The sequence below is a fragment of the Bos grunniens genome, chromosome 15, assembly GCF_055505025.1.
Source record: "Bos grunniens cultivar Pamir isolate PY7600 chromosome 15, Bosgru_T2T1.0, whole genome shotgun sequence".
NCBI classification, from domain to species: domain Eukaryota; kingdom Metazoa; phylum Chordata; class Mammalia; order Artiodactyla; family Bovidae; genus Bos; species Bos grunniens.
Window position 1 is genome coordinate 76974871 of NC_141179.1, and position 27047 is coordinate 77001917.

General features: G+C 47.8%; 1 protein-coding gene across 13 annotated transcripts in view; it reads right to left on the bottom strand.

Moving 5' to 3' along the window:
• AMBRA1 (autophagy and beclin 1 regulator 1) overlaps positions 1-27047 on the bottom strand; it is a 172920-nt gene that overhangs the window by 13750 nt on the left and 132123 nt on the right. For 12 of the 13 annotated variants that reach the window (XM_086341418.1, XM_086341417.1, XM_086341416.1 and 9 more), the window contains 3 exons: positions 17015-17203; positions 16093-16247; positions 2986-3125 (listed from right to left, as the gene is read on the bottom strand). In XM_086341418.1, coding sequence (XP_086197544.1) covers positions 2986-3125; positions 16093-16247; positions 17015-17203 — 484 coding nt within the window. The remainder of the gene's footprint in view (positions 1-2985; positions 3126-16092; positions 16248-17014; positions 17204-27047) is intronic. The other variant, XR_015142362.1, reaches the window with a different exon arrangement.

The following is a 27047-nucleotide window of genomic DNA, read 5'->3' on the forward strand; positions in this document are numbered from 1 at the left end:
CGCTGGGCCTCTACTTTCCTATTTGTTCTCCTCATCCTGGGCCGGAGAGCACTCAGAGTGCGCTCAAAAGACGTGCGTTCCCTGGGGGTCCAGTGGCTAAGACTCCTGCTCCCAATGCAGGGGGCTGCGGTTCGATCCCTGGTCAGGGACTAGATCCCACATACCACAACTAGAGATCTCGTGTGCCACAACGAAGGGCTGGTGGACCCAAATAAATAAAATATTAAAAAAAAAAGAAAGACGTCCGTGGCCTCACTCAGCCTCGCTCATTTCCTGCTGCCTCAGTCACCTGACCACTTAAACGCCTCCAGGTGATCTGGGGCTGCTTTCTTCACCCGAGGTCTTCGGAGAGTTACAGAGTTGCAAGTGGTGTATTTTTTCTGTGGAAGAGAGTATGTTGCTTTTGTTGGAATTCTATAGCAGTTTTTGATTGAAAAAAACGTTAAGAATCAGCTACAGGAAAGAGTTCTGGATGGCAAACTTAGGAAGCCTCATTCTGTCACTGATCCGCTGGAGACCCGTGGTGGGTCTTCACTTCCTTACCTGAATATTGTTCACGGTACTTCCTGCCTGGAGTACAGAAATGAAGGTGACGGAGACCTGGAGAGCCTTTGGACAACCTGGGACAAAGTCTTGCCCATCTTGATTTACCCTGAAATATCAGCCCTAAGGTATGGGGCGTTAACCCACATGACCCAAGACATCAGGAGCAAAGAACACCACCAAAAAGGCAGGCTTAACTCGCTCGGAGTCCAGCACAACTAGGTCTGGGATGGGGCGCTGCTCATTGTGTCAAACATAACTGCTCTCCTGCCACGGAGGAGACTTGACTTGCTGGTAGGGAAGAGAGCTTCCCAGGCTCCCCTGGTGGCTCAGTGGTGAAAAATCCGCCTACAATACAGGAGACACGGGTTCAACCCCTGAGTTGGGAAGATCTCCTGGAGGAGAAAATGGCGACCTACTCCAGTATTCTTGACGAGAGAATCCCGTGGACAGAGGAGCCTGGCGAGCTACAGTCCATGGGGTCGCAGAGAGTCGGACTGAGAGACTAAAGAGCAACAAACCACAAGAGAGCTCCCCAGGCAGCCCAAGATGGCTCCCGCCTGCAGAGACGCTGGATGCTGAAGACGACATATGGGGAGAAGAGAGGGGCCAAAGCCAGCTTTGCGTCTGGCTGAGGAGTCTGTGACTCACACCGAGCGTGTAGGCTGGGGTTTCAGATGTAAAAGCCTCGGTGGGGCCAGGACAAACCGGGAGTAGAGAGCCTGCCTCTGCTAAGAGCAGACCACTGTTGCAAGAGAGGCTGGGAGCCTTGGTGGGGCAAGGTGAGCAGCCGGAGCCAGAGACAAGACTGCAGCGCTGAGAAGGACGCCCTGCGGGAGGAGGGGCGCAAGGCCCGCAACCACGGGGCTGCTGAGGGGGGCCGCAACCCGGGGCTCTTGTCCAGTCTCGGGAGAGGCGCCTGGGAGAGTCCTCTCGTGAAGGACTAACAAAGGAGGAGGCATCAGACCACCAGCGCCATGAGCTCTGGGGAACGGCGGCAAGAAGGGTAAAATCGTCCAGGGCAGACAGATCCAGGACTACGGACAGGCTGGGGGAGGGCAGAAATGGACAGATCCAGTGCCTGAATTAACAGCGGCACAGTCGTGAAGACGAAGGCTGTGTTCTGCAAGGGCACCAGGAGCTGGTGAAAGGGCAGGCTCCACAGTCCTGGAGTCCAGGAGAGCGTGGCTGGCAAAACCAAGCAGCCCCTGGCGCCTGGAGCAGCCTGACTAGGTCGGGCTGAGCCGGCCGCCTCCCTGTGGAAGGGGCTCTGAAAATTCTAGGTGGGATCAAAGAGCTGTCGTCAGAAGCAGACGTTCTTTCTCCTGGGCCACTGACCTAGCTCGGCTGACCAGGGCTCAGCCACCTGTCCCTTGCTGGTCCACCAGAAGTGACTCAAACACACATTTTGGGAAGAATCACCAAGGGCCCAATCGAAAGGCAACGTGGACACACCCAACGACCAGAGACCCTAGCAGACCAGCCAGGCCACGCCTGCTCTGCACTCTGCAGCTCCCCTCGGACGAGGCTCCGCGCCCAATGCGAGGGCCTGGAGGCAGATGTGACACTTAATCAGCTGGACCCCTGCACTGGTCCACGCAGCCCTCAGCCTGGTCTGCACTGAAGCACAGAGTTCGAGTCTCCCCACCTGGCTGGCTCTGGAAGCGGATGACACACCTAGAGGACTCCCAGGGCTCTGAATGACAGGAGGCCTGAACCGACCTCTCTGCCCCAAAACACCAGAGGAGAGGGAAGGAGGTGTCATAAGGATGTAGGGCAGCAATGCTCTGGTTCCCCACTGCCCCCCCACCCTCTCCTTCAATCAAGACCAGTGAATTATCATTTTCATTTTAAACTGAGCTTTTCAATCTGCCTTCAGTGTTATGAGATGGAGGCCCAAGCAGAAAGGAAAACAGGCAGAACACAGATAGAGCCAGGCTGTCAGAGATCAGTGGCTTGGCAAATTAGGGCTTTAACGCTATACTCTTGGTTTTATTTCTTAAGTTAGGGTCTGTGGCATTTACACAAACCCAAGACCACCTGCTGAATTTTTCAAAAAGGGTTTAGAAAAGAACTGTTGATATCTATGCTTCTGCCTGCAGGGAAACTTGACTATCACTAGGAAACCAGAGAACAAGGGAAAACAAAGAAAAAAACAATACTGCCTTAGATTTAAGAGCACTTGGTAACTACACCAATCTTTTGAAGATTTCTGGAATGGAGAGCTACCATTCCCGAGGTAGAAAGGACACTTTAAGGAGTGAGGCCAAGAACGAGGCAGGCTCTAGCAAGGTTCGGATTTCCCCTCTGGAAGACCGCACCTCACCAGCCAGACCTACAGGTGAACGCTGCTGACCCCAGTCCTCCGCCGGGACGCCCCCCTGCACACCTCCCCCAGACGCCCCCTGCACGCCCTCCCCCCGGCCCCCTCCAGCCACTCACTCCGGTCGGCAGATCACCAGGTCTCCTTTGTTGGTGCCGTAGGCCAGGCCAAGCCCTGGCTCGGGCAGCCACCGGGCAGAATTGATGCTGACATGTCTCCGCTGGTCAGCAGGCATGGGGTAAAGGACGTTGAAAACTCTCTGGGTGGGGGAGAAAGAGGGAAGAAAAGAGAATGGGAGGAGAAACAGTCTGTTACCAAGAATAACAAAATCCAGGGGGAAACAAAGTCCCTCGTATGGCCTGAAGCAAGTTAACCACAGGGAAGAAAGGAAATGGTTAGACTGGGAATGTATCTGAGAGCCTGGGGACGCACAGGGGAGGGCGGGACCCTCTTACCTGAGGTGAGGGCTAAGGACTGGTCAGGAAATCACAGGGCACATGTGGACTTCTCTGCGTGAAGCTTCGCTGTGCTCACCTCACAGCCTCTAACGTGTCTCACTTCATCGCTTTCACTTAAGCCCCTGGAAAGCCCCATGCAGAGCCCAGCACAGCAGGAAGCATTGCCCCGAACTTTCCTCTGACCAGACAAACCAGGGAGAGCCAAGCTCCCCTGGTAGCCCCGTTACCACGGAAACCACAGCACTCTCACAGCAGTGGGGAACTGAAGGTGATGGGGGGGCGGGAGGGGGTGATAACATCAGAGAACATTCTTAATTCACCTCATTAAGAGCAACGTTAAAACTGCTATTCTTAAGGAAAACGAGAAGGTGCAGTAAGATGTAGGAAGCAAGGCAGAGGGAACTCTTGAAAACACAGGTACATGAGTTCTTTCTAGCGTATATAAAATCACCATTAAACAGACCAGTTCCCAAAGGGAATCTCCTTTCATCGGTCTACATCTTTCCAAAGCTACTATTTTCTCAGGGGGCAGCTTAGCTCTGTCTCAGGTTGGGCTGAAGGTGAGATCTGGCTACTGATCGATACGATGTTCCAGAATCGACTTCAGTCAGAGGCAATGGAAGGGTGAAGGGCAACATTTTAGAGTCAGAAAGACCTGCGTCTGAGTCCTGACATCACTGCATTAACAATGTCTCTGGATCTCCGTTTCAACATAGACAGCTGCTGCTGCTGCTAAGTCACTTCAGTCGTGTCCGACTCGTGCGACCCCAGAGACGGCAGCCCACCAGGCTCCCCCGTCCCTGGGATTCTCCAGGCAAGAACACTAGAGTGGGGTGCCATCGCCTTCTCCAATGCAGGAAAGTGAACACAGACAGCACCAGCACTCAAATAATGGGGCAGATAAAGAGAAACTATGTACATAAAATACCTAGGCCAGGCTCAGAAATGGTAACTCTGGTTATTACAATATTTCCAGGAACCAGCATCTGGGGCTTCAAAAAAAGTCATCAGGGCCTATGAGAAGGACACAAAACTGAGAATTTATACACTAGAGTTTTAGTCAATATAAAGTTTTCTCTTTTAGCCTCTTTTAGGTTTTTTATAAGCTAAGGATGAACTTCATCTGCCTTTACCTGTCGCTGAAGGCTGACGGAAGGGGGAAAAATGAGAGAACAAAGGACAGTGTAGTTTAGAAAGCGATCTTAAAAATGAATCTAGGGCAGCATAATAATAATTGCTTTTCTCATCATCCTGATGAGAGACCCCACTCCTCCCAAAAGTTAAACACTGAGCTAAGGGTCGACACCATTTACAGAAATCAAGTGATAAGAAGCCCTGCATTTGGGAACATATGTTCACGTGCCTTGGGTGTCTATCTGAAAGGTCTTCAACAGGACAGTCTCTAGACAGGAGAACTCAGTGGCGTGTGCGCTCGAGGTAGACACACACACACACAGAATCCCGTTGTAAACATTCTCCAGCTTTTGTGGTGCTGAGGAATGTGCCTGGGCAGCTAGTAGCACGCTGCTGGACGGCGCTGCTGCGGTCCTAAGGTCAAGTGGGTCTGTAACAGACGAGGAACCGGCTCTGCTTTGAGGCCTAAGACCGGCTGCCCTGTGGCCGCTGCTGCATTAAGAATCTCCTATGCCCTCCCTACCTCACTTAACTCCAGATGTAAGAATTAACCAGGGCTCCTGAAATCTTCGGTCTGAGGCAACTACTCAAAAAGGGCCCAGTGGGGTCTATGAATTTCTAAACGAGTCACTGCCTTTGGGTAATCTCTTCCTTGCACGTACATGTCTGGTAGGAGCTGGGAAGGATCCACGGCCACTCCTCTCCACCAGCCTCACTAGGTGACTGTCCACGTGATGGCAGGGCCAGTGTTCTGCCCTTTGCACCTACGCAACTCTTCTCCTTCAAGTCAGGGGATGGGTGTGGTGCCTTCATCCTTTCTCACAGAGGTTTTCCCTTTTCCAAAAGATAATCAATAGTTTCTGTCCACCCTATCGGCTCTCTGGTAAATATGACTCGGTATATAAACTCAAAAGACAAAGTGGTTGTCATCAGGCAACTGTGGCTGGGATCTCTTAACGTGTTCATGTTTCCTTCTCCAAAGGTCCGATAATTTAAGGTGGGGATACACCCAGAGTTCAGAAGGGATGTGTGTTCATTTCAGTGGGTGGATGAGGGAAGCTTCATTTTTCACCTGTGGCAGCTCTAATGGGCCTCACAAGAGTCTCCCCTAAAATCATAACGATTCATTATTGCAGGCAATGAGGCAGAAGGGCCAGGGAAACTGGTCTTGCAAGAAGGGGGACGATATGGTTTGGAAATTAAATGCTTTAAGGTCGTGCTGAGTGTTTTGACCGAGGGCTCATAAGAATAAGGGGACTCTTTTCTAGAAATGTTCCTAAGAAAGAAGCAAACAAACACCTCACAGGTCACAAATTTAGCTTTTATGGCCTGCTACTGCAGAGGGATTAACAAGCAAATACTATCAATTTGCTTTCAAGTACAGGAACTTGCTTAGGGGACAAAACTCTCAAGAAGCCAGTATGACGGGTGACCCAGCTTAGGCGTGGCAAGGTCAGAGCGATTGGAGAGAAGTAATTACAGGCTGAGACCCCGAGACCCTGCCACACGGCTGTTCACAACCTCCATGGCTATAGGAATCACGGGGCATCAATTTGTCCTCTGGCTATGGCACACCACCCCCCTCCCCAAGTCCTTAAACAGTGTTGAAAGGGCAGCTCCCAAGAGCCCATCTCCTCCAGCGTTTGGGTATTAGGCTAAATCCTGCTTTGTGGCAGGAAGCCAGAAAATGCCACGTGAAGATCAGCAGCCTCCAGAATTCCTGATAAGCACTTGCTTACTTATCACACTCTAATGTGGGGATGGGAAGAAGGGAGATGAGGGCAAAAAGACAAGGGGGGATAAGGGCAGAGAGGAGGCAGGATCCCTGCTGTAAAGGTTCTGAGCGGCCATCGGATCCAGTGCTTCTGTTTAACACATGCCTGGAACTAAAGGACCCTCAAGGAATGAGCATCTACTCCGTGTGGAAAACCACCGAAAGGTGGGGTTTCCATTCCTTTCTCTGGATGCAGTTTAACAGCTCAAAGCATCTCAAGGGCCGGGGATGACTCCTCACTATCGGCCCCATAGATAACTGAATACCTGGGCAGCAAGTTCCCCGATGCTGACAGATGGTTGGGTAGCTCTGGCTACTCCCAGATCATTTATGGTTCCAGCCATCAGTCTTTCCAACCCTGTGACTGGGTGATCTGTGGGTTCTCCTCCCACACTTCCAACAGGGCTTGGCACTAGCTCTGCAAACCCGAAGTCCATCAGCACCAACAAGAGAGAAGATTCGAGACAGCGCAAAGGAAGCTCTGGCCTTTATTTTAAGGCACCCCAAATATATCTCCAGTAGAGCCTTCCTTAACACTAGTCAGGTGTCTAGAAACTCCCTGCTGGATGTTAAGGACAAAGCCGGGGGCCTGCCAAAAATTCCTCCCCGTCTCTGACGAAAGACAAGCTACACCACCATTATATACTGGAGGAGGACGATCAGGTCCTGGGTCCCTCTGGGGAGCTGGACATGAAACCCAGCTGCTGAGTCACGTTTGCAGAGCCCTGGTTTTAACCTGTCTCTCCTGCAGGTGTTCCCTGCTAGACGACAAACACTGAGGGGAGCCTCCCCCGCCCCCCCCCCCCACCCAAGGAGGCTGTTCTTATTTCTAACGTCTATGAGCGGAATGGGAATCAATAAGCCAGAAGGAACACACATTTCAGTCATTGCAGTCTCAGTGTGTCAAGAGGGGATGAGTCAGGTCGCCAGGATCGTTACAGTTCTGAGGCAGTGGGAGAAGACAAGGATTCTTCTACTTCTGGGGCCCAAGATGGTCTCTTGTACCACTCACCTCTCCATCCCTCAAACCCTCTTAACTAACAGGAAGTAGGAACAAAAGCAATCGGTTCCAGGATCAAAACTAAAAGGGTCCTGTTTCTTCTTCAAAGACAGACAGGAAAAGAATGAGAGGCAGCCAGAGGAACGCAGTGGGGAACCTTCCTCTTCATCCTTTTAAAATTTAGAGGAAAAATGAATTGCTGCCCTCAACAAGATGCTTTCTTTTCCACTGCGTGTCAATAAAGCTCAGACCATTAGTCCAAAAAGCAAACTGCGCTGCTCACATCAGCCAAGAACAGAACTCTGTGCTTATCTTGCTTATATTTGGGAACCTCACCATCCTGAAAGCCAGGACCCTGACACAGCGGCAAGAGGTCAAGAACTGCCAGCAGGTCGCCCTTGTTTTTAACTAAGACAATGAAGGCCTCTTGAATGAAGGGGACAACCAGAAATGCGCGGAAAGGCCGTGGGAGGAGTCACCAAGCCAAAGGGGCTTCGGGGCAGAAAGAACTGTGAGGAGGAGAGATGCCTTCTGGGTGGCGACGGGAATCAAGGGCAGCTTTAAGCTCTTAGAGAGGGTTCCTAGAAGAGAATTAACTCTCTGGGAAGTGGGAGAAAAATCAATGGAAAGCAGATGCTAAGAGACAGCTGACCTTTTCAGTGGAAATGGATGGCTACACATCTTGTCACAGGCTGAGAAATGCACGTATCCCAGAGGAGGCTGGGGGAGGAATACTGCGGTCACCTGTTCCTTCTATTGGGCTGCTGATTTGCTTTAGACGCATGTATTATTTATTCAAGTTTCTTCATCCCTAGGAAAATCTGACTGCTTTTCAGAAACTTTCATTTCTTTGACTGTCTTCAAGCCTTCTTTATATACTACATTGGCGTTTAGAACTCATAGAATATTGGTTTTGAAGTGGTTATTTAAGAATAAAAACCAGAATACCAAGTCATTTACTCTTTACTCAGCTGAAGCAGGAACAAATCTCCTAGATCACCCGTGTTTAAACCAAAGCTCTCCTAGCAGAAAAGAAGAGCAAACAGCTCCTTTTCTTAACTCTTGGGAACCTGTTGCCCTCCTCTGCTCCTGATAAACCTGGTGCCTTGAAGTCATTTCCAGCCAATCTCCTGTGATTTGTGGAGACCTACAGACTTTGTCTTATTCACCTGTTCCTCTCAAAGGGATCCCAAGGACAGTCAGAGAATAAGAATTTTCTTTTTCAGTCGGCCTGATGCTTTCCAAAGACCATCTCTCAGCATTAGGACGGAAGCACAGAGATATCTGACTTCAGCTGAGGGATCCCGTTCTGTGCTGAATTGAATACCAAGGCATGCAGGACTCCTGGAACTTCCAGAAGTTAAAAAGAATTACTGCCTCCTGTGCCCACACCTCTGTGTACAGCACAAGTTCTTAAACTTTTCTTCAGTTTTCTAAATCTCAAAGGAAATGGCCAAATGCTTAGCTGTTCTAGACGTTCGGCTCAGATAAGAGAGTCTTTCAAATATATTCATATACTTTGCTAAGTTTGCGACCCTATGGACCACAGCCTGCCAGGCTCCTCTGTCCATGGGATTCTCTAGACGAGAATACTGGAGTGGATTGCCACTGCCCTCCTCCAGGGGATCTTTCCAACCCAGGGATGCAACCTGTGTCTCCTGCATCTCCTGTTCTGCAGGTGGGTTCTTTATCACTGAGCCACCAGGGAAGCCCTCATCTATTTCACTTGATCCATACTTTTTTGAAAGAAGAAAGTTCAAGATGGGGGTAACATTAATAAAATACTTTCGGCTTCTAGAGATGGAAAAGTTGGTTCTCCAACCAATTCTTAAAAAAAAAAAAAACAAAATGGTTCGCCTTTCACTTCTGAAACATCCACTGGGAACCTCTCAGCATGTCTCAGGGCTGGGACTAGAGCCCTGAGAGACTCGCTGATGCTGGGCAGAACTCTGGATAGCGGCAAGACACCCCATTTACACGAGGATTCCATCTAACACTTACGTCCAATCGCCATCTCGTGAGGCACAGGCCAGGCGCACCAACGGTGCCGGTGCGTAGGGGTGTGTGTTCACACACGTGCAGGGCACACACGGCACACAAGACTTCAGAGCGACGTCGTTTCCCAGAACGAACGCGGAGTGCCTCCTGGGTGCCAGGCACAGTGAAGGCTGGGGACGCCGCAGTGACAAGGCCAATAAGAAGCCAGACGTTGAGCGTGTGTGCACCAGGACAGCAGGGACCAGATCCATTCTGTTCACTGTACTCCCAGACCCGAGTATCTGGCCCAGGGCAGGGGCTCAGTAAGATTTTGAGTGAAAAGAATAAAATGCAGCACAGGCTATGTTCTACTAAGAAGCCATGGAGGGGAAAAAAGAAAAAAACCTGTCAAAGTCGAAGGAATCTGTCATGGAAAAAATTCGCCTAAACGAATGGCTTTGATTGCAGCTCTAACGTTATTTTCAATTTTGTATCTTGCCCCCTCCCTACTCTGACAAATCACATCAGAGACACCCCTGACTTCTCCCATACCTCCTCCCCCTTTCCTACGATGTGCTGAAGAAAGGAACTTTCCGAGGATGGATGCTTTGCAACCACATCTCTGAAGTCAACTTTAAGATAATTGCAGCGGAAGCGGCTTTTAATCAACTGACAAGCAGCTTTAAGAAAATTAATGAGGACAAAAATCTTAGGAAGGAGTAAATCATTTCTGACAACAAAGCTGTCTCTCTTTTATCCCCATCTCTCCTTGAAGAAATAGTACCCTTCCAGGATACAAAAATAAAATCTCTTTATTTTCTGTGTCTGCCACTCCCAAGGCCAGACAAGATTAAGAAGAGGCTCAGTTCTCTGAAGATTTCTGGAGAATACTCTGGATTGAACTAGAGTTATAGGTCATGTTTGAATATCAGACTTTTAGAATCTAAGTAAGTGCAGATGATTGGATGTGATCACAGGCTAAATTCAAGGCAAGGAGGAAGCCTTGGTAAAGAGTATATGTTGAAGACTGGAGCAAGGACAGGCCAAAAGAGCCTACAGATGCTAGTTACATAATGCTTGTCAAGTGCTGACAGCACTGGCCACCCTTCCTGACCCAGGGTCTCTGCTCCAATTTAGTTATGACTGATTTGAGTACTCTGGATGCCAAGTCTTTTCTGTGGTCCATTTTAATGAACCTATGGTAATAATCATTATCATCAGTCATCCCTAGGCTGTTCTGTGAAGATGGCTATGAAATGGTATGAAACAAAGCCAACCAATGTTTCTTTATGACCAAGGTGACACTAAGATAGCCATTAATGGGTATCCCAGCAGCATCTCCCATCCAAGGACAACAGTAAGTTGAATGTTGGGAAAAGGAACTCAACAACTACTCCTTCAGATGGGGAAGGTCCTAGAGAGAAAGATAAAGCTGCTGCTTCTCACTTTGTAAGACTAAGAATCTCCGTATAACATGCAGGCCAACAGTCATGGGCCTGAGTGAAGTCAACTGTGGGCAGGTAAGAATCTTAATTAGAACTGGGAAGAAGGCCCCACAGCCTTGGTCCTTAAAGTGCCATCACTCGGATGCCAGCAGGATCCACAAATACTGAGGGGAGGAGGTCCTCATCAATTTTTCAACTTCTTGACGGTGTCTGAGAGATCTGGCTAAAGGAGCCACAGAAATGAACCAGATGAGGTTTCAGAGACAGGAGGAGACAAAGTGACAGGAAGAGAGCAAATAACAGGCTAAACTGACGGGTCTGACTAGAAGCTCCGTGCAGCTGACGGCTGGTCCTCAATCTTGACTCAGCCGTAGACTCGGCTGGAGGGCTTGGTAAAGCAAGGATGGCTGGGCTCCACCCTCAGAGCTTCGGATTCAGCAGGTCTGGGATGGGGCCGAGAAGCTGCGCTTCTGTTAAGTTCCCTGATGATGCGGACTCAGTCCTGGGAATACACGCCGAGACCGACTGCCCAGTTAGATATGAGTAGGCTGCAGGTCTAAAAAGCCTGCCTTCCTTTTCTGCTGCCTAGGAACTACTGAGAATGACCTGGGTGCATATCTTTTTTTTTTTTTTCCCTTGGTGACACCCTGAGGCATGTGGGGTCTTAGTTTCAAAGCCCCCTGCAGCGGAAGCATGGAGTCTTCACCACTGGACCACCAGGAAAGTCCTGGGGGATGCATATGTGTGGAGCTGGAGCGCTCAAGGGAGCAGGTACAGCAGGGGACAGCCCAGCACAGAAAAGCAGAACTCTCAGGGTCAAGAAGGGGCGCGGGGCGGTGGGAGAGCAGAGAGGAAGGCGGTGAGTAGGGGAGAAGCAGGAGGAAGAGAGAGAGACAGCGGTGAAGGGAGGGAAGGGCAGGTTCTCTTCCCCACACCCCCTCCAAACTAACCATCTGTCTGGGTAATGGATGCTCAATCCTTGAATACAGATTCACCACATAGCCACAAAGAAAAAGCTTTCAATAAAACTGGCCCTTAAGTTATTGGAGGCTTTGCCTTACAGAGCACGATACTGTTTCGGGAGAAAGGAGAGCTAAACTGCTCTCCGTCCCAGGGCTTGTTTCTCCCCCTCAAGTCCCTCGTCCATCACTTCTGCCGCACCACCCCCCACCCAAAAAAAAACGATCAGAGAAAAGCAAACCAGCACGGCTGAGAGTCAGGCGGCCAGTGCCTCTAGGATAAGCATGGGTTATGGGATGAGAAGCCCTGTCAGTTCTTATTAAACCACTTACATGCCTACGACCCCCACCTGCTGTGGGGAGGGCTGGTCTATGCATCTGGGAGAAGAAACATAACACCTGTTAATTCCTGGGTGGAAACCACGAAATGTATTCTTGCTTTCCAGCTCAAACTGCCCTAGCACTGCCCCCCACACCCCCACCGCTGACTCCTGCCCCCATTCCGAGGTAGAACAGCACTTGTCACCCATACAAACTGGAAGAACGGTTTGCTGTATGACTACTTCTAGTTTCATTAGTAATTTTATATTCTTGTTATTTTATGCTTTCACTGGTTACAACCAAAGTTATTACACTGTGCAAGTTGCCACAATTTTAGAAAATTAATTGCTGTTTTCAGTTACAATATTGTGCTTTGTTCCAATTAGGAAATGAAAGCAGAGAAGGAACTCAGGCAGTTTAGTGTTTTGAGAATTCAGCAAAACTTCAGCTTGGCAATCCCTAAATGTCCAACTTAGAAACAAAACAGAAATTAACAAAAAGCCCCACTGGAGCAAGTGTGAGGGAGTCAGGCAGCAAGTGGGGCCCTGAGGCCTGGACAACAGCATATCCAGCCTGGAGGGGCCTCAAATGGACAGAGGGAAGGGAGATACAAAATAGGCGTCCAATCTTATTTCTCCTGATTTGCCAATGATACTAAGATTGGGAAGACTAAGCCTAGCCTTATTCAGCAGAGAAGGCAAATATCTGAGGACCCTAGATCCCAGAAACAAGGATAATAATTAAACTGAGCATGGGGAAGAAAAGAATTCAGCACACAGAGATATTCAAGGGAGAACCCTGGAAAGCAATTACAGCTGAGAAAGGATGGAGGTGAAGCACGGACAGCCAAAAAGCTAAGAGTCTGATAGGAAACAACACAAAGGCACTGTGCCTTCAACAAAATCAGCAAAGGATCAGAGCACCACACACAAAATCACGGTAAGAAGGGAACCCGAGACTGTCTCTGCCTTGCTGGAGCGGCTGAGGGCAGAAACCTAAAATGAAGAAAGCAGTCATTAAGAACAGCAGTTCTCAAACTCAAGTGCATATGAGATCATCTGGAAGCTTGTGTGACAGACACAAATACCTGGTCCCCTCCGCCCAATTCTTACTGACTTCAGGTCTGAAGTAGAGCCTGTATTTTAACCAGGACCCGGTGCATTCTAATGCAGGTTGTCCAAGGAGCACAGTTTGACAAGCACTGATCCACAGGTCTGAAGAACTGCTGTTAATAAGTGCACCCAGGCTAAGAGCAATTAGCAATTCATTTTCACAGTGTTCATATGGGATTGGGTAAGGAATCATCGCTTGGGGAGAGCCGGTCCCTCAGTGGGAATTAAAATAAGTCAATGTTCTTGGGGATGTTCTCCTAGGAACATCTGCTGGCCCAACAATTTCACCTCTCAACGTTAGCACAGTGACTTCCAAGAGCTAACCCCATGGAGAAGGGGGTCTGACAGGAGCTCCAGGACAGGCCCAGGACCCACAGGCCCTTCACGGACAGAGCCTGACACGACGGAGGGAGACACCCATCCACACTCACCTGTGCAAAGAGGGAGAGGCTCTACGGTCCCATTAAACCCTAGTTCCCTGTTCTCAGACAAAAATGGCACTTCTTGCCTTAAACGGTGGTACAGCACAGCTGTCCCCAAAAGCTGGTGTCTTCCCTCCCACCAGGGACTGAATTCAGGCAACCAAGACCTGGAAAACCAGAAACCTTTCTGTAGTAAGGGAGTTTACAGTCAGACTGGGTGGACACAGGGTGAGCAAAAACCTTGCTGAGAAGCCTGGATCCTGCCTCCCGTGTGAGGGAAACACTTCCCAAATGAGAGCTTTCAAATTACTAAGCTCCTCTCCTAAGCGGTGTGGACGTCCTCAGTCGTGTCCAACTCTTTTGCGACCCCATGGACTGTAGCCCACCAGGCTCCCCTGTCTACGGAATTTTCCAGGCAAGATTTCTGATGTGCACTGCCTTTCCTACTCTGGGGAGTTTCCTAACCCCAGCACCGAACCCACGTCTCCTGCATCGGTGGGTGGATTCTTGAACACTGAATCACCTGGGAAGCCCCTGTTAAGCAGCAGGTGGAGCCTGTTGAGAATCAAAAGCCTGACAAGCCTGGGAGGCCTGAGAAGCAGCTCTTGTTGTTATGCACGCAGCAGCTGGTGGGGTGTCCTGCGCCCCTCATCTCCACAGCAGACTTCAATTGCACCCGCTACGAGGCGGGCCCCATCTGTGACAGCATCTTGGCTTCTACCCTGGAGCTGTCTGCCTTCAGCCAGGTGTTTCTGGCTACTTATGGAAGGGAGAAACCTTGCTAGGATGGCAGACTGTGCCCAGAAGTTGGGCAGGAGCCCTGGCTTCTGGAAGAGGCTGGAGATGTCCATTACTGCTCCTGTCTCTTAACGATTAGAAACCATTATTTCATAGTTAGGCAGGAAGGGTAAGAAGAACAGCAAGGACCACGACTCTAGGTGGTGAGAAGCAGACGCCAGGTACTTTTACCAACCAAATCTGCTTAACATAAGAATACTTAAAGTTCACCTTCCATCCTCATTTCTCTAGGTAAGAAAACAGGCTCGATGAACTTCCTGCGAAGTCCCCTCCCAATCACTCAGTGTCAACCATTTCCAGTCACACGGAATTCAAGAATCAGAACCTTCCTGTCATTATGATGTCAAAAGCAGACAATGCCTCGTTTCTGCCCTTGCCAGAGGCATGGTGGTACATGAAGTCAGCCTTCACTGGTCCTGCTAGTGACAAGCTGGAAATGACAAGGATGCTTTTCTTAAGATTCTCTTCTATTTCCTCAGCTTCTCCTAAATATCAGGTTCCTTATTAGGTACTTGGGACTTCACAAAGATGAACCAGACGGGGTCTTTATTCTCAAGGAGCCGAGAGAGGAGAATGACATGGAGATACGGAATGGCAGTTTGGTATGACGAGTGTTAACCCAGACAGGGTGCTCCCTACTGGGGAGTGATCAGCCCTGTTTAGAGGATTCCACAGCAGGGAAGCAGCCTGCATGCAGTTGGGTTTCAGGGAGAAGAGGGCACTCCAGGTAAAGGCACCCAGGCAGGAGAAGGCCTTATTCGTTCCAGGGGCTTGGAAAGTGGCTCAGCAGAGTAGGGCTTCTTCCCTGTAGAAAACTGCAGCGAGAAGAGGCTAGAGATACCACATCTGGTCACCCGCTTTCTACTGCTTTGTATATCATGGGTCCTATCTTTAGGATTCTTCTTTAAACCAATGCTTCAGACTCCAGCCTGAATTCCACAAGCATCCACATGTGTGGCACTAAATGAGCAGCCCTGGGGGATAAGCCCCTATGGAGCTTAACACTGAACCTAATTGGGTGGATTAAACAGACATACCACACAGCTAAAGAAAATACAAAACAACACATGAGCAAGAGCATAAACTATAAGTGGCCCAGCACACAGCGCTGGGGGAATTCACAGGTTCTTAGCTTGAGACAGAGCTTAAATACCATCTAATTAGAGAACCGTTCAAACGCTCAACTCCCCTTGACAAAACCCTGGCCAAATGAGCCCCCGTGGGATGTGGGAATCTCAGTCAGAAGCTAGACTGGTTGAGTCCAGGAGGCCACTAACCCCATGCCAGAAGCTTTTATGGCAATACACGGAGGATGGCTTCAGACAAGAGCAGGTCCTAAACACCACCTTTCCCTGCTGGTGAAACGGACGGGACAGTTAAGGGCACGGCAGCTCCGCAGAGTCCGCATCTTCCACTGTGATTACAACCTCAGGAGAGGAGCATTTCATAGTATACTACCTATCTCTTTCTGTAGCCTGCCTCCTCAAAAATTAAAAACAAAACAAAACAAATATTTCACTGGGTTCTTTATGTATCTCCAGACTATAGGCCTCAAGTTGAGGTAAGGAGGTATTCAGTTTGGTCTCTACCCCAAGATCCCTTCAGGCCTCTGGGGCCCCAGCTCATGATTTAGGGTATGAGAAAGACTGCCTTTGAATAGCCCAGAGCGTCCAAAAGTGAGGCCGGCTGGTCAGGACTGGGCCGGCCTGGAGTCCTTCCTGGCTCCTTATGGGCGTGACGCCTCTGGCCCTGCTGGGAGACTGCAGCTCTGGCCTGCATGGTGCTGCTGGGCAAGGCCTAGGAGAACCGCCACGCAAGGCACTCACCCGCATGGAGGTCTCACCACCGTGCGCCTGCTGCAGCCGGAAGACCTGGGCCACCATGTGCTCCGTGGAGGGGTGCAGCAGGATCCTCCGGGAGGCCAAGCCCACCATCACGTACCGGCCCATCGGGGACAGGCTCACTGAGATGGCGTTGGGACCTAGGGCCAGACGGACAGAGAGACGCTCCCTAGAGCTCTTGCTGTTACCAGCAAATAATCTTCCTGTAGTCTTTTTTCTTTCTCCCTGGTCTTCATCTTTGTTTGCTCATCCTGGGGTTAATCTCACAGGATGGCAGTGAGGAGTACAATGAGAAGGTGTGTAAAGTACTAAGTCTAGCTCTTGACATATAAAAAGTACTTCATGAATGCTAACCCGTATTAGCACAGAATCACATTAAAAATTATCATACTGTAACTGCTATTTTGAAATCCACTTTTTTCACTTCATACATTACAAACATTTTTCACCATTAAATATCCCTCTGTAAGAGCGTTCTAAAGGCCAAGTGGTATTCTGTCTTGTCAATGCACCATCATTTATTTAAGCAACTCTTCAGAATTTGACATTTTTCTCTGTGACAAATAATACCGCTGTGAACACCCTTGTACATAAATCTATACAATGCCAGACTGGCTTGCAGCGTGTGAGTGTGCCCACTTCCCCGAGCCATGACCAAGAACAGAGCTCCTCCCCTACCCTCGCCCCTCACAATGGGAACATGCTGGTGATGCCACGGTGGTGGGGAGGACTCTTACTCTGAGACTCTCCTGCAACGCTACCAGCTAGGACAGAGCATCTTCCTCTGACCTGCGCCTGTGAAGCAGGGGGGTAGCGTGTGACCATCACTCCCACCTAAGCGGTGCTTCATCAGGGAATGCCCAGGCCAAGGTACTAGCGTCACTACGCTGGGCGTCCCATCCCTTACCAAATCGCTTGGTGTAGAGCATTTCGCCCAGGTTATGGGGGGCCAGGGAGTACACTGCCAGGATGCCTTCGTCAGGAAAGCCCCTCTGACTGCTAGGGATGAACGCTGCCAGGAGCTGGCCATCTGCAGAAATGTCACAGCTGGCATCATTGTAGATCTTGCAGTTCTGCACCAGCACATTCACGGAGGCTGCAGCAGACAAAGAAATAAGAGAGGGTAAGGGAGTCTGGAGTTAACGGTGTGGAAAGTGCTGGGTCAAGACATTTGGGGGCGCCTCCCTAAGGGCCTGAATCCGAACCCTCTCCAGAAATAATAAAGGCTGCCTTATCCAACTAAAGCCTTATCCAACTAAAAGGTCATGAAACAAGCAACACAAGACACCGAAAGATACGTCTCTTCTACCCCTGTAGTAGCAAACGAGAGTCAACACAACCACAACCACCTGCTGAGTCCTAGCTCACACCTAAGAGACATCATCTGAGAGATGAGATAAGGAGAAAGTTATTAAAAATTGTTCCTGGAGAGCCACTCACCAGCTGTTATTGTCCAAAAGATCAAAACTGAGATGAATAAAAATGTAAACCCGCTGATTCCAAGAAAAAGGTGATACAGGTAAAACTTGCTTGGGGGTGACAGTGCTACTCTCCACCTCTATGTGACCTTGGAGAAGGGAATCATCTCACAAATCTTTGTCTTATTTTCTCCTTTAAGAAAACTGGAGCATTTAGAGACTTCAGTCTTCTGGACAGCTCCTTGCTGACACTAATCCCTAATTTCACAGGAGAGCATAAAGGCTGGAGGGCTGGAACTGTGTTCACTCTGCTTGTCCCTCCAGCCACGCCAGAAGCCGATGACCACGGGCAGCTCCAGTCTGCACCTAGCACTTCCTGAGAATTATGCATGGTCAGGCGGGCTCAGCACGAGGGACTGGGTGGGGCGGGGTGCAGGACTGGCTGTCGGTGGGGAGAATCCATTCCAAGTGACAGAACTAAGGCGATGTTGGCCAGCTCTGGGACTGGGCCTGCATAGCTGTTTCAGTTTCCATTTGAACCCCTCTCTGAGGCCCACTGTGCACATCTCCGCCCACAGGAAGTGGTCCACCCTCGATGTGAGCCTGGAACCAGTGCATGAGCGGAACAGCACAACACATCCAAAGGGCATGGATGCACAGCACGTCCAAGCGCCTCTGGGCTCTGTCTCCTTTAGATCGACCTTACGTGCATGTGCAAAGAGACTGATTTACTTTTTCTCTCTCTCCTGTAAAAATTCTTCTTGGCTGCACCATGAGGATGTGGGATCTTAGTTTCCTGACCAGGGATCGAACCTGTGCTCCTTGCACTGGAAATGCGAAGTCTTAAACCATGGGACCTCCCTCTTTCTCTTATTGGAAGATTACTTAAACAGCCACTGTCAGAGGCATTATAGTTCAAACAAACCAACAGGCAAGCTCAAGAGCCCTCACCAGATTTCTGGGTGATCTACTCCAGGGAGCCAAACCCTTTGACCTGGAATGTCAAGGGTGAGTTTCCTCAGGAAATTACCCTAAGGAAAATAAAACAAAGAACTGCCTTCCAGGGGTGGGTGGAGGGTGTGTTGAGGTTTATCAGGAACTTGGGAGTGATTTCTACAGCTCTGTATTCATCTCCCTTTCTCTGTGTGTTGTTAATGAAGCCACAGAGATGACAGAGTAGATCAAAAAAGACATCCGAACACACTGATCGGCTGCTGTGCCAATTCTTGGGGGCTGACACCGACAGCACCATCACACGCGGCGCCGAGAAGGGACCACAAGGATGGTTCTGTTTGCCAACTAATAAAATAATGACATCCAAATGCTCAGTGCTACCACCATTAGGGCTCTGTGCCGCTCAACTTCCAACCCACCATCTGCTCGAGCCTGTACGGCTAGATCGATCCAGTTAGCACTGAGACCGTCTGCTCCTTACTCAGGGTCCCAAGCCTGTTGCCAGAAAGACGACAATCTCCTCCCTTCCCTGAATAGACACATCATTACAGTTGGGGATACAGAGTCAAAGGAACTGGGGGAGCTTTAAGAGTGAGTCCATCTTGGTTTTCTAACCTTGATGTTGGCACAGTTCTCAGAAAGGTAAAAAGAAACTGACCATCCAAGGTGGAGAGAAAAAGTAATCACAAATATTATGTAGGACATGAAAATAAACACAGAAGGAAATGGACTCTGTGGGCTTTAAGACAGCTTTGCACGGTTTCCATCTTTTCTACATTTAACATCTCAAAAATGCATGTGAGTATTTTATGAAAGTAGGCTTTTCTATCTTGTTGTTGTAGAGCTCTGGTTCATACGTGTTAACCTGCAGTTTAAACATACAGAAGCCTGCACTGACCCTCACAACTCACCACCAACATGAGAGAAGCACCACGAGACTGCTGTGGTTCAGTCACTAAGGCGTGTCCGACCCTTGTGACCCCGCTGACCGCAGTGTGCCAGGCTTCCCTGTCCTTCACTATCTCCTGCAGTTTGCTCAAACTCACGTCCGTTGAGCCAGCAATGCTATCCAACTTCCAGACTAATTTCTAAGGTGGGCTGGGGGTGGGGAGGATATTACAAGTAAGGTTTTTCTTCTTCTGAGAAGTTTGGCTCTAACTGCCTGAAAAACTGGGCATATAGACAAAAAGCATTCTGTGAGCCCCCAAATCCAAGCCATTGCGTTTGTGTTTGTACTGTATTAGGATGAATCCAATTCAATGGCCAGCTCCCAAATTTTGTCCCCTCCCCTCAACTCCACCCAATTTCACAACTGCTCCCAGTTCCTACAGTGAGCTCAGAGAGAGATGCAAATAACATGTGGAACAAGAATGCTGGAATTAAAGTTGAGTTTCTCCAGCAGCAGGCTCAATTTGGTATGTAGCTAGGGATCCAGGGTTTTACTTCTCCCCTAATGATGGCGACGTAGTAGGCAAAGAGTGACTTGGTAGTTTCAGCAAGCTCTGGGTGGTGTGTTTATAGTTTCATTAATATTTCAGAGCTCCAATTAGCAATTTACATTTGCTGCTTGTTGTCTATTAATTTCCCACATGGAAATGGAAATGTTCAGTTACAATGGTGAGTGGTCACTGCTTCATTTCGTTCATGCAGCTTCTTCTCAGAAGGCTGAAATTTTGATGAGTTAATTTACACAGGGAGAGATTTCCTGGCTCTCTTATTTGTTTTCTCAGGCCATAGGAAGGTAATGCACTAATGACAAGCACAGCTCATCCTTTTTGGACTCGAAAATAATGTAAGCAGGTGGAGAAAAAGGTGAAGTGAGACACAGCCTAGGATAGTGGCAACCCGCGCGCACCAGAGCCTTCCTTCTGCCTCCAGCCTCGCCTTACTACGGTGGTTCTCAGGTGGTAGCAGGCACCAGAATCACCTGGACTGACTGCTGCAGTGAGGCCTGAGGATCTGTATTTTGAGTGAGTTCCCAGGTGTCCCTGATTTAGGGCCACACTTGAAAACTGCTGCCTCACCAAACACCCCTTGATCCCTGAGCTGGAGTTCCAGCAAACAGCCCTGCACAGAAAGGCAAGACACACATGGGAAATGATGATGGAGCAGTTAGCTGGGCAGCTGAGGATGGAAATGAGGGCCAGGAAAGCAAGGATTTTTCAAATCAGAACTGCTTCAGAGCTTCAGTGGGGCAGCTCCAGGGGGAATGAGAACGATGCAGGAAGACAGCAGGAAGCCATGTTCCAGGCTTTGCAGCATAATCGCCTCCTAATTATAAACTATTTCCAAGTGAAAATGCCCTAGCAGGGAATGGGAGGGGTAAGAAATACTGATGCCTGGAGGAACAGATGGCTCTGCCTTCCTATCAGCTCCATAAATTATAAACAAATACCTTGTACAAAGATCGATTTGCAGCCTGTTGCTGGCTGGCCAGATGAGGCCACAGGAGCGATTAGCGGCTGCAGTGCTTTTGCAAGTGCATTAGATCCTGATTTGGAAAACCCAAAGGAGTTTAAATCAGCAGGAAAATTTCCTTTTGGCTATCTCTGAGCCCTCAGATTTCAGAATAAGGCCTCCTGCACAGAGCTCCAGATGACACTATGTAAGCATGCCCAGCAGTGGCAATCACAACATCCTCTGTGGGTGTGTGTGCGCCCCCACCGCTCAGCCTCTGGGTTTCTTAAGGTCACCGGGGCACCCAGAAGACCAATGCTACTCACCGGTAAGAACTTACTCTTTAAACACCTAGTAAATCTAATGAGCTTTTTTTTTCCCATGACAGCAGTTTCAAAGTTATCTATGTTATACAAGGCCTTACTCACAAACTTAACTCTTTACAGATAGAAATTCATTAATACTACATCTCAACTAAGAGAAACAGGTGGTGAGACTCTTTAGCCTAATTCTAGAAAAGGGCTGAATTCAATGCAGATTAAGTCAGATGACACAGCAACACAGAGGCTGCTGATCACACATGAGTAAAACTGAGGGCCAGTGGCTCCCAGGTTCGTGCTGGGCCCAAGCCAAACGCTACCATCCTCTGGGAAGCAGGCAAGCTTCAGAAACGAATGCTACTGCATTCGTTAAGAGATCCCCAACTTAACTCTGCTGACAGCCGAATCTATCAAAACTGTAATGAGAGGTTATTCAGGCCAACCAAGAAAATCAGTTAATGACAGGAACCTCAGGTAAAAGTGACTGGCAGTCTAGAGGGTAAGACCAAGGCAAGGAACGTTGGCCACTAACAAACATATGAGCCCTAAACACCTGGAATGCCAAGTTTTCTTCCTAAGTAACTCTTGAGTAAAATAGGGCACTTTTAAGAAGCAGAATTCTAACACCACACAGGACTTAAATGAGGGGGACAGGTGAGCCAAGTTAAATGAGTCAATCTGGTTGTACCATAATGCTCTCTGATCAGCTCAGGTTTTACAACAGCCATGATCAAAGGAAGCAGGAAGGACCATAGAAGGAGAATGACAGGAAGCTGCAGTCAGAACAAGTGGAGGCTTAGACAAAGAACGTTAAGGACAACCAAAAAGACTGTGCTAGCAGTATGTCCAGGGCCTGCATTCTGCAGAATATTTGGTTTTTCTTTCAAAGAAAATTGTCTCCAACTGGGGAGAAAACAACATGCCTCAGAATGTTGGATCAGAAGCCAATTACAGATGAGCCAACAGGTTAAGACAGAATTATCTTCTTTACATGAACGTCACTCTCCAGAAGTACCTCTTGGAGTACCGAAAACAGGGCAGGGTGACTTTAGAATTATAGCTGTACTCTCAAAGAGTCATGGTATAATTCCCAAGAAAAAGACATGATAAAAAGAGCTAACATTTATTGACCATTTACTACAGTAAGTGCCAGATGTTGTTCAGAGTGCTTGATGTGTACTAATTTAATTCTTGTCACAGTCACATGAAGTTGGCCCTATGATGACCCTCATTTTATAGACAAGGAAACCAAGGTGCGGAGAGATTAATTAACCACGGCTACACTGCTAGAAGGCGGCTGAGCAGACCTGAGCCCAGACAGTGTGGCTCAAGAGCTCATCTGCTTAACCAGCATAGGGCAGCTGACAGAATGTTACTAAAGAACGACCTCTCCCTATGTTTGTGAACAAAAAAAAGGAAAGAAGCATCCGGCTCAGACTTTAAAATTATAAAAAGTACAAGTAATTATAATACTATTTAAACTGTTCCAGACAAAGAAAAACTTTATTCAAGGGAGGTAAGGATGGGTTCAATATTATAGAATCTATTAACATAATGATCACATTGTTAGGCCAAAGGAGAAAAAAACATATGGTTATCATCATAGATGCTGTTACGACATGACTGAATTTATTATCTAGTCTCTCTTTTTTGGCCACGCCACGCAGATTATAGGATCTTAGTTCCCCAACCAGGCATTGAACCTAGGCTTCAGGCAGTGAAAACATTTAAGTCCTAATCACTGGATCACCAGGCAATTCCCAGTATCTATTCTTGATAAAAATTAACAATAAAGTAAGAATAGATAGGGGTATCTGCCTGTAATGCAGGAGTTGTAGGAGATGAAGGTTTGATCCTTGGGTTGGGAAGATTCCCTAGCGGGCATGGCAACCCACTCCAGTATTCCTGCCTGGAGAATTCTATGGACAGAGGACCCTGGTGGGCTACAGTGCCTGGGGCAGTTGACTATAGTATATTACCCCTGGAGAAGGAAATGGCAATCCACTCCAGTACTATTGCCTGGAAAATCCCACGGACAGAGGAGCCTGGTAGGCTACAGTCCACGGGGTCACAAAGAGTCGGACACGACTGAGCGACTTCACTTCTCTTGACTGCAGCAGCGAGTGCACTTAGACAAGAAAAAGAAATCACAGGTGTACAACTTGAAATGGAGAAGGTAAAATTAATACCATTTACCGATAACATACCCAGAGACTGAACTGAATAACAACTAAAATTAGTAAATAAATGCAATAAAATAGCAGAATTTTTTAAAACGCTTTTAACAATAAACTTTGAAAATGTATAAAATTACATGAAGAAAACTTTAAGAACATAAGAGAGACTTGGAGAGACAGAAAATCATGCCATGTTCTTACATAAGAAGATACCACAAAAATACTGAATCTCCTTATTTCATATATTCAATGGAACCACACTAATTACACTGACAGGACTTTTTCAGGGCGGTGAAGGGAAGAAGCGAGGTAGTTTTATAGTCCATATAGACTACCAAAATGTTCAAGCAGGCAGGAAATTTTGGATTAAAAAATTACAAGAGAAGACCAGTCCTACCAGATACTAAAAGACAGGGCCTCAAACTTAAACCAATGTGATACTGTTATATGAATAATCAGACAGATTCCTGGGGCAGAAAAGACAGGAGAAATACATCTATATATTCACAGGATGCTAATAGGATGAAAGTGACATCCCAAATCAATGGGGACAAATGAATCTTTTTATAAACTGGTTGGGACAAAGGAGTGGCCACATGGGGGAAAAGCTGGGTCATACTCTGCTTATTTAGGACTGGGTTAAACTTCTGATGAATCAAAGATTTAAAGGAAAAAATTAAAATACAAAAGTACTATTTGATCTTCTGGATGCTGCCACAAAATCTAGGAACCATAAAAGGAAAGTTGGATAATTCTGACTACTTAAAATAAGTCCTATGACAAAAATAACCTTCAGCAGAGACAAAAGACAAGTGACAACCAGGAAACTCCTCCTATGAGTTAATTTTCTGATTTTATAAAGAGCTCCTGTAGAACTGATAAGGAAAGACCAGCAACACACACACACACACACACACAAATAGGTGAGCCCATGGACAAGCCAAGAAAAGGAAACACAAGTGGCTAAATGTATTAAGAGCCATATAACCTGGCTTATAATACGAGAAATACAAATTTAAAATATCAACATACTATATACATATTTTTTGGCCACACCACACGGCTTGCAGGATCCTAGTTCCCCAACTAGGGACTGAACCTGTACTCTCCACAGTGGAAGTTCAGAGCCCTAACGACTGGATCAAGAGAGAATTCCCACTTACATACTATTTTTACTATCAGATTTGCAAATACTCCAAAATATGACAGAACAATCTACAAGCAGGAGTGTAGGCAAACAGGCACTCTCATGAACCACAGGTGAGAATATACATTGGTATGCTCTCTCAGAGGGTGATTTAGCAGTACCTGCCAAAGTCACAGATCTACATATTCTTCCTCCCTACATAGGGTTCCATTTCTAGGAATTTATCCTATGATATTCTTGCACATGTGCAAAATGACAAACTGTGGCACAGTTTGTGTAGTCAAAGACTGAAAACAGCTTAAAAGTTCCTCAGCGGAACACTGGTTGAAAGATGGAATCTAGTGGGACTTCCCTGGTGGTCCAGTGGTTAAGAATCTGCCTACCAACGCAGGAGACACGGGTTTGACTCCTGGTCCGGGAAGGGCCCACATGCCCTAGAGAGACCGAGCCCCTGAGCCACAACTACTGAGCTTCTTCTCTGGAGCCCGGGGAGCCGCAACTACTGAGCCCACGTGCCTACAGCCTGTGCTCCACAGCAAGAGAAGCCACCACAACGAGAAGCCCACGCACCGCAGCAGAGAGGAGCCCCCACTCTCTGCAACTAGAGAAAAGCACACACAGCAACGAACACCCAGGACAACAACGACAACAAAAAGTAATCCAGAGGCTGCATTTGGGCAGTGGAATGCTGCTGCTGCTGCTGCTAAGTCGCTTCAGTCGTGTCCGACTCTGTGCGACCCCATAGACGGCAGCCCACCAGGCTCCCCCGTCCCTGGGATTCTCCAGGCAAGAACACTGGAGTGGGTTGCCATTTCCTTCTCCAACGCATGAAAGTGAAAAGTGAAAGTGAAGCTGCTCAGTCGTGTCCGACTCTAGCGACCCCATGGACTGCAGCCTACCAGGCTCTTCCGTCCATGGGATTTTCCAGGCAAGAGTACTGGAGTGGGGTGCCATTGCCTTCTCCGAGTGGAATGCTAGGCAGTCGATAAAAAAGAATGAATAAACTATATACGGATATGGAAAGATCATCAAGATATAAAGAAAGCAAAGTACAGACAGAAAGTATGTACACTGTGCTGTGTTGTTGCTGTTTAGTCACTGAGTGCCGTTCAACTCTCTGGGACCCCATGGACTGCAGCACACAGGCTCCCCTGTCCTTTACTGATCCCAGAGTTTGCTCAAATGCATGTCCATTGAGTTGCTGATGCTATCTAAACATTTCATCCTCTGCCAACCCCTTCTCCTTTTGCATTCACTCTTTCCCAGCATCAGGGTCTTTTCCAGTGAGTCAGCTCTTTGCATCAGGTGGCCAAAGTATTGGAGCTTCAGCATCAGTCCTCCCAATGAATATTCAGGGTTGATTTCCTTTAGGACTGACTAGTGTGATCTCCTTGCAGTCCAAGGGCCTCTCAGGAGCCTTCTCCAGCACCACACTTCGAAGCGTCAGTTCTTCAGCCTTCTTTACGGTCCAACCCTGACATCAGTACATGATCCTGGAGAAACCACACCTTCGACTACACACGGGCCTTCGTCAGCAAAGTGCTGTCTCTGCTTTTAATATGCTGTCTAGGTGTGCCACAGTTTTCCTTCCAAAGGGTAGAATACGCTACCACCTAGCTTAAACAGAGGTGGAAAAACATACATTTCCATGTACTTGTACATATATATATAATATCTTTGAAAAATAAACAGGAAACTACTAACTGTGCCTATGGGGTGGAGAGGTGTGTAGCTGGGAGCAGGGTTGGAAAACTTTTCACTGTATACCCTTTTATATTTTAAAAATCTTTGGTAAATGTATTTCAGATTGTAATTTAAAAAAAAAAATCAAATAGAATAAAGAAACAAAGTACCTGGGGAAAATTATGGCAAATAGGATCTGGGCCAGAGATAGGTAAACAAGCAAACAGTATTTAACGAGGTAAAAGGTAGACTGCATTTGATTTCTAGTGGGGTTAAAGAATAGATTATTGACCACGTGGCTTAAAAGCACTTGGGAAGAAAACGATTGCTACTGAGGCTTCACTAACATCAGGACATGAAAAACTGACCTCATTTTTATGGTCTCATAAGGATACCACAACCGGCATACTGGGAAACGCCACAGACAGAGGCTATCTTGACTATTTCAAAGCATCTGACAAGCTCTCACAATACCCTATAGACAAGATGAAAAATACGGGTTTCACGAGTGAAGAACCAAGCCCAGGTGCAAATTCATGAACCAAAATCAACAAGAAGGAAGTCCACAGGAACATAGCACGAGGCTTGGTGCAAAGTCCTGACGCACCACTTCTGCTAGCAATCCAAAGACAGGCAGAGAAAGCACGTTTATCAAATTAGAAGATGATGTAAACAAGGTTGGGGAAAAAAGACTGAATCAAAGTTTGAAAAGATGTTGAGAGGCAGAAACTAAGAAGTACAATTATTAGTACTTATTAAGTATACTACTAAGATAAAACTTAACAGAAACAGATATAATCCTTTGGTTTTTAAAATATTCGAATTGCACAAGTTAAGTACAGGA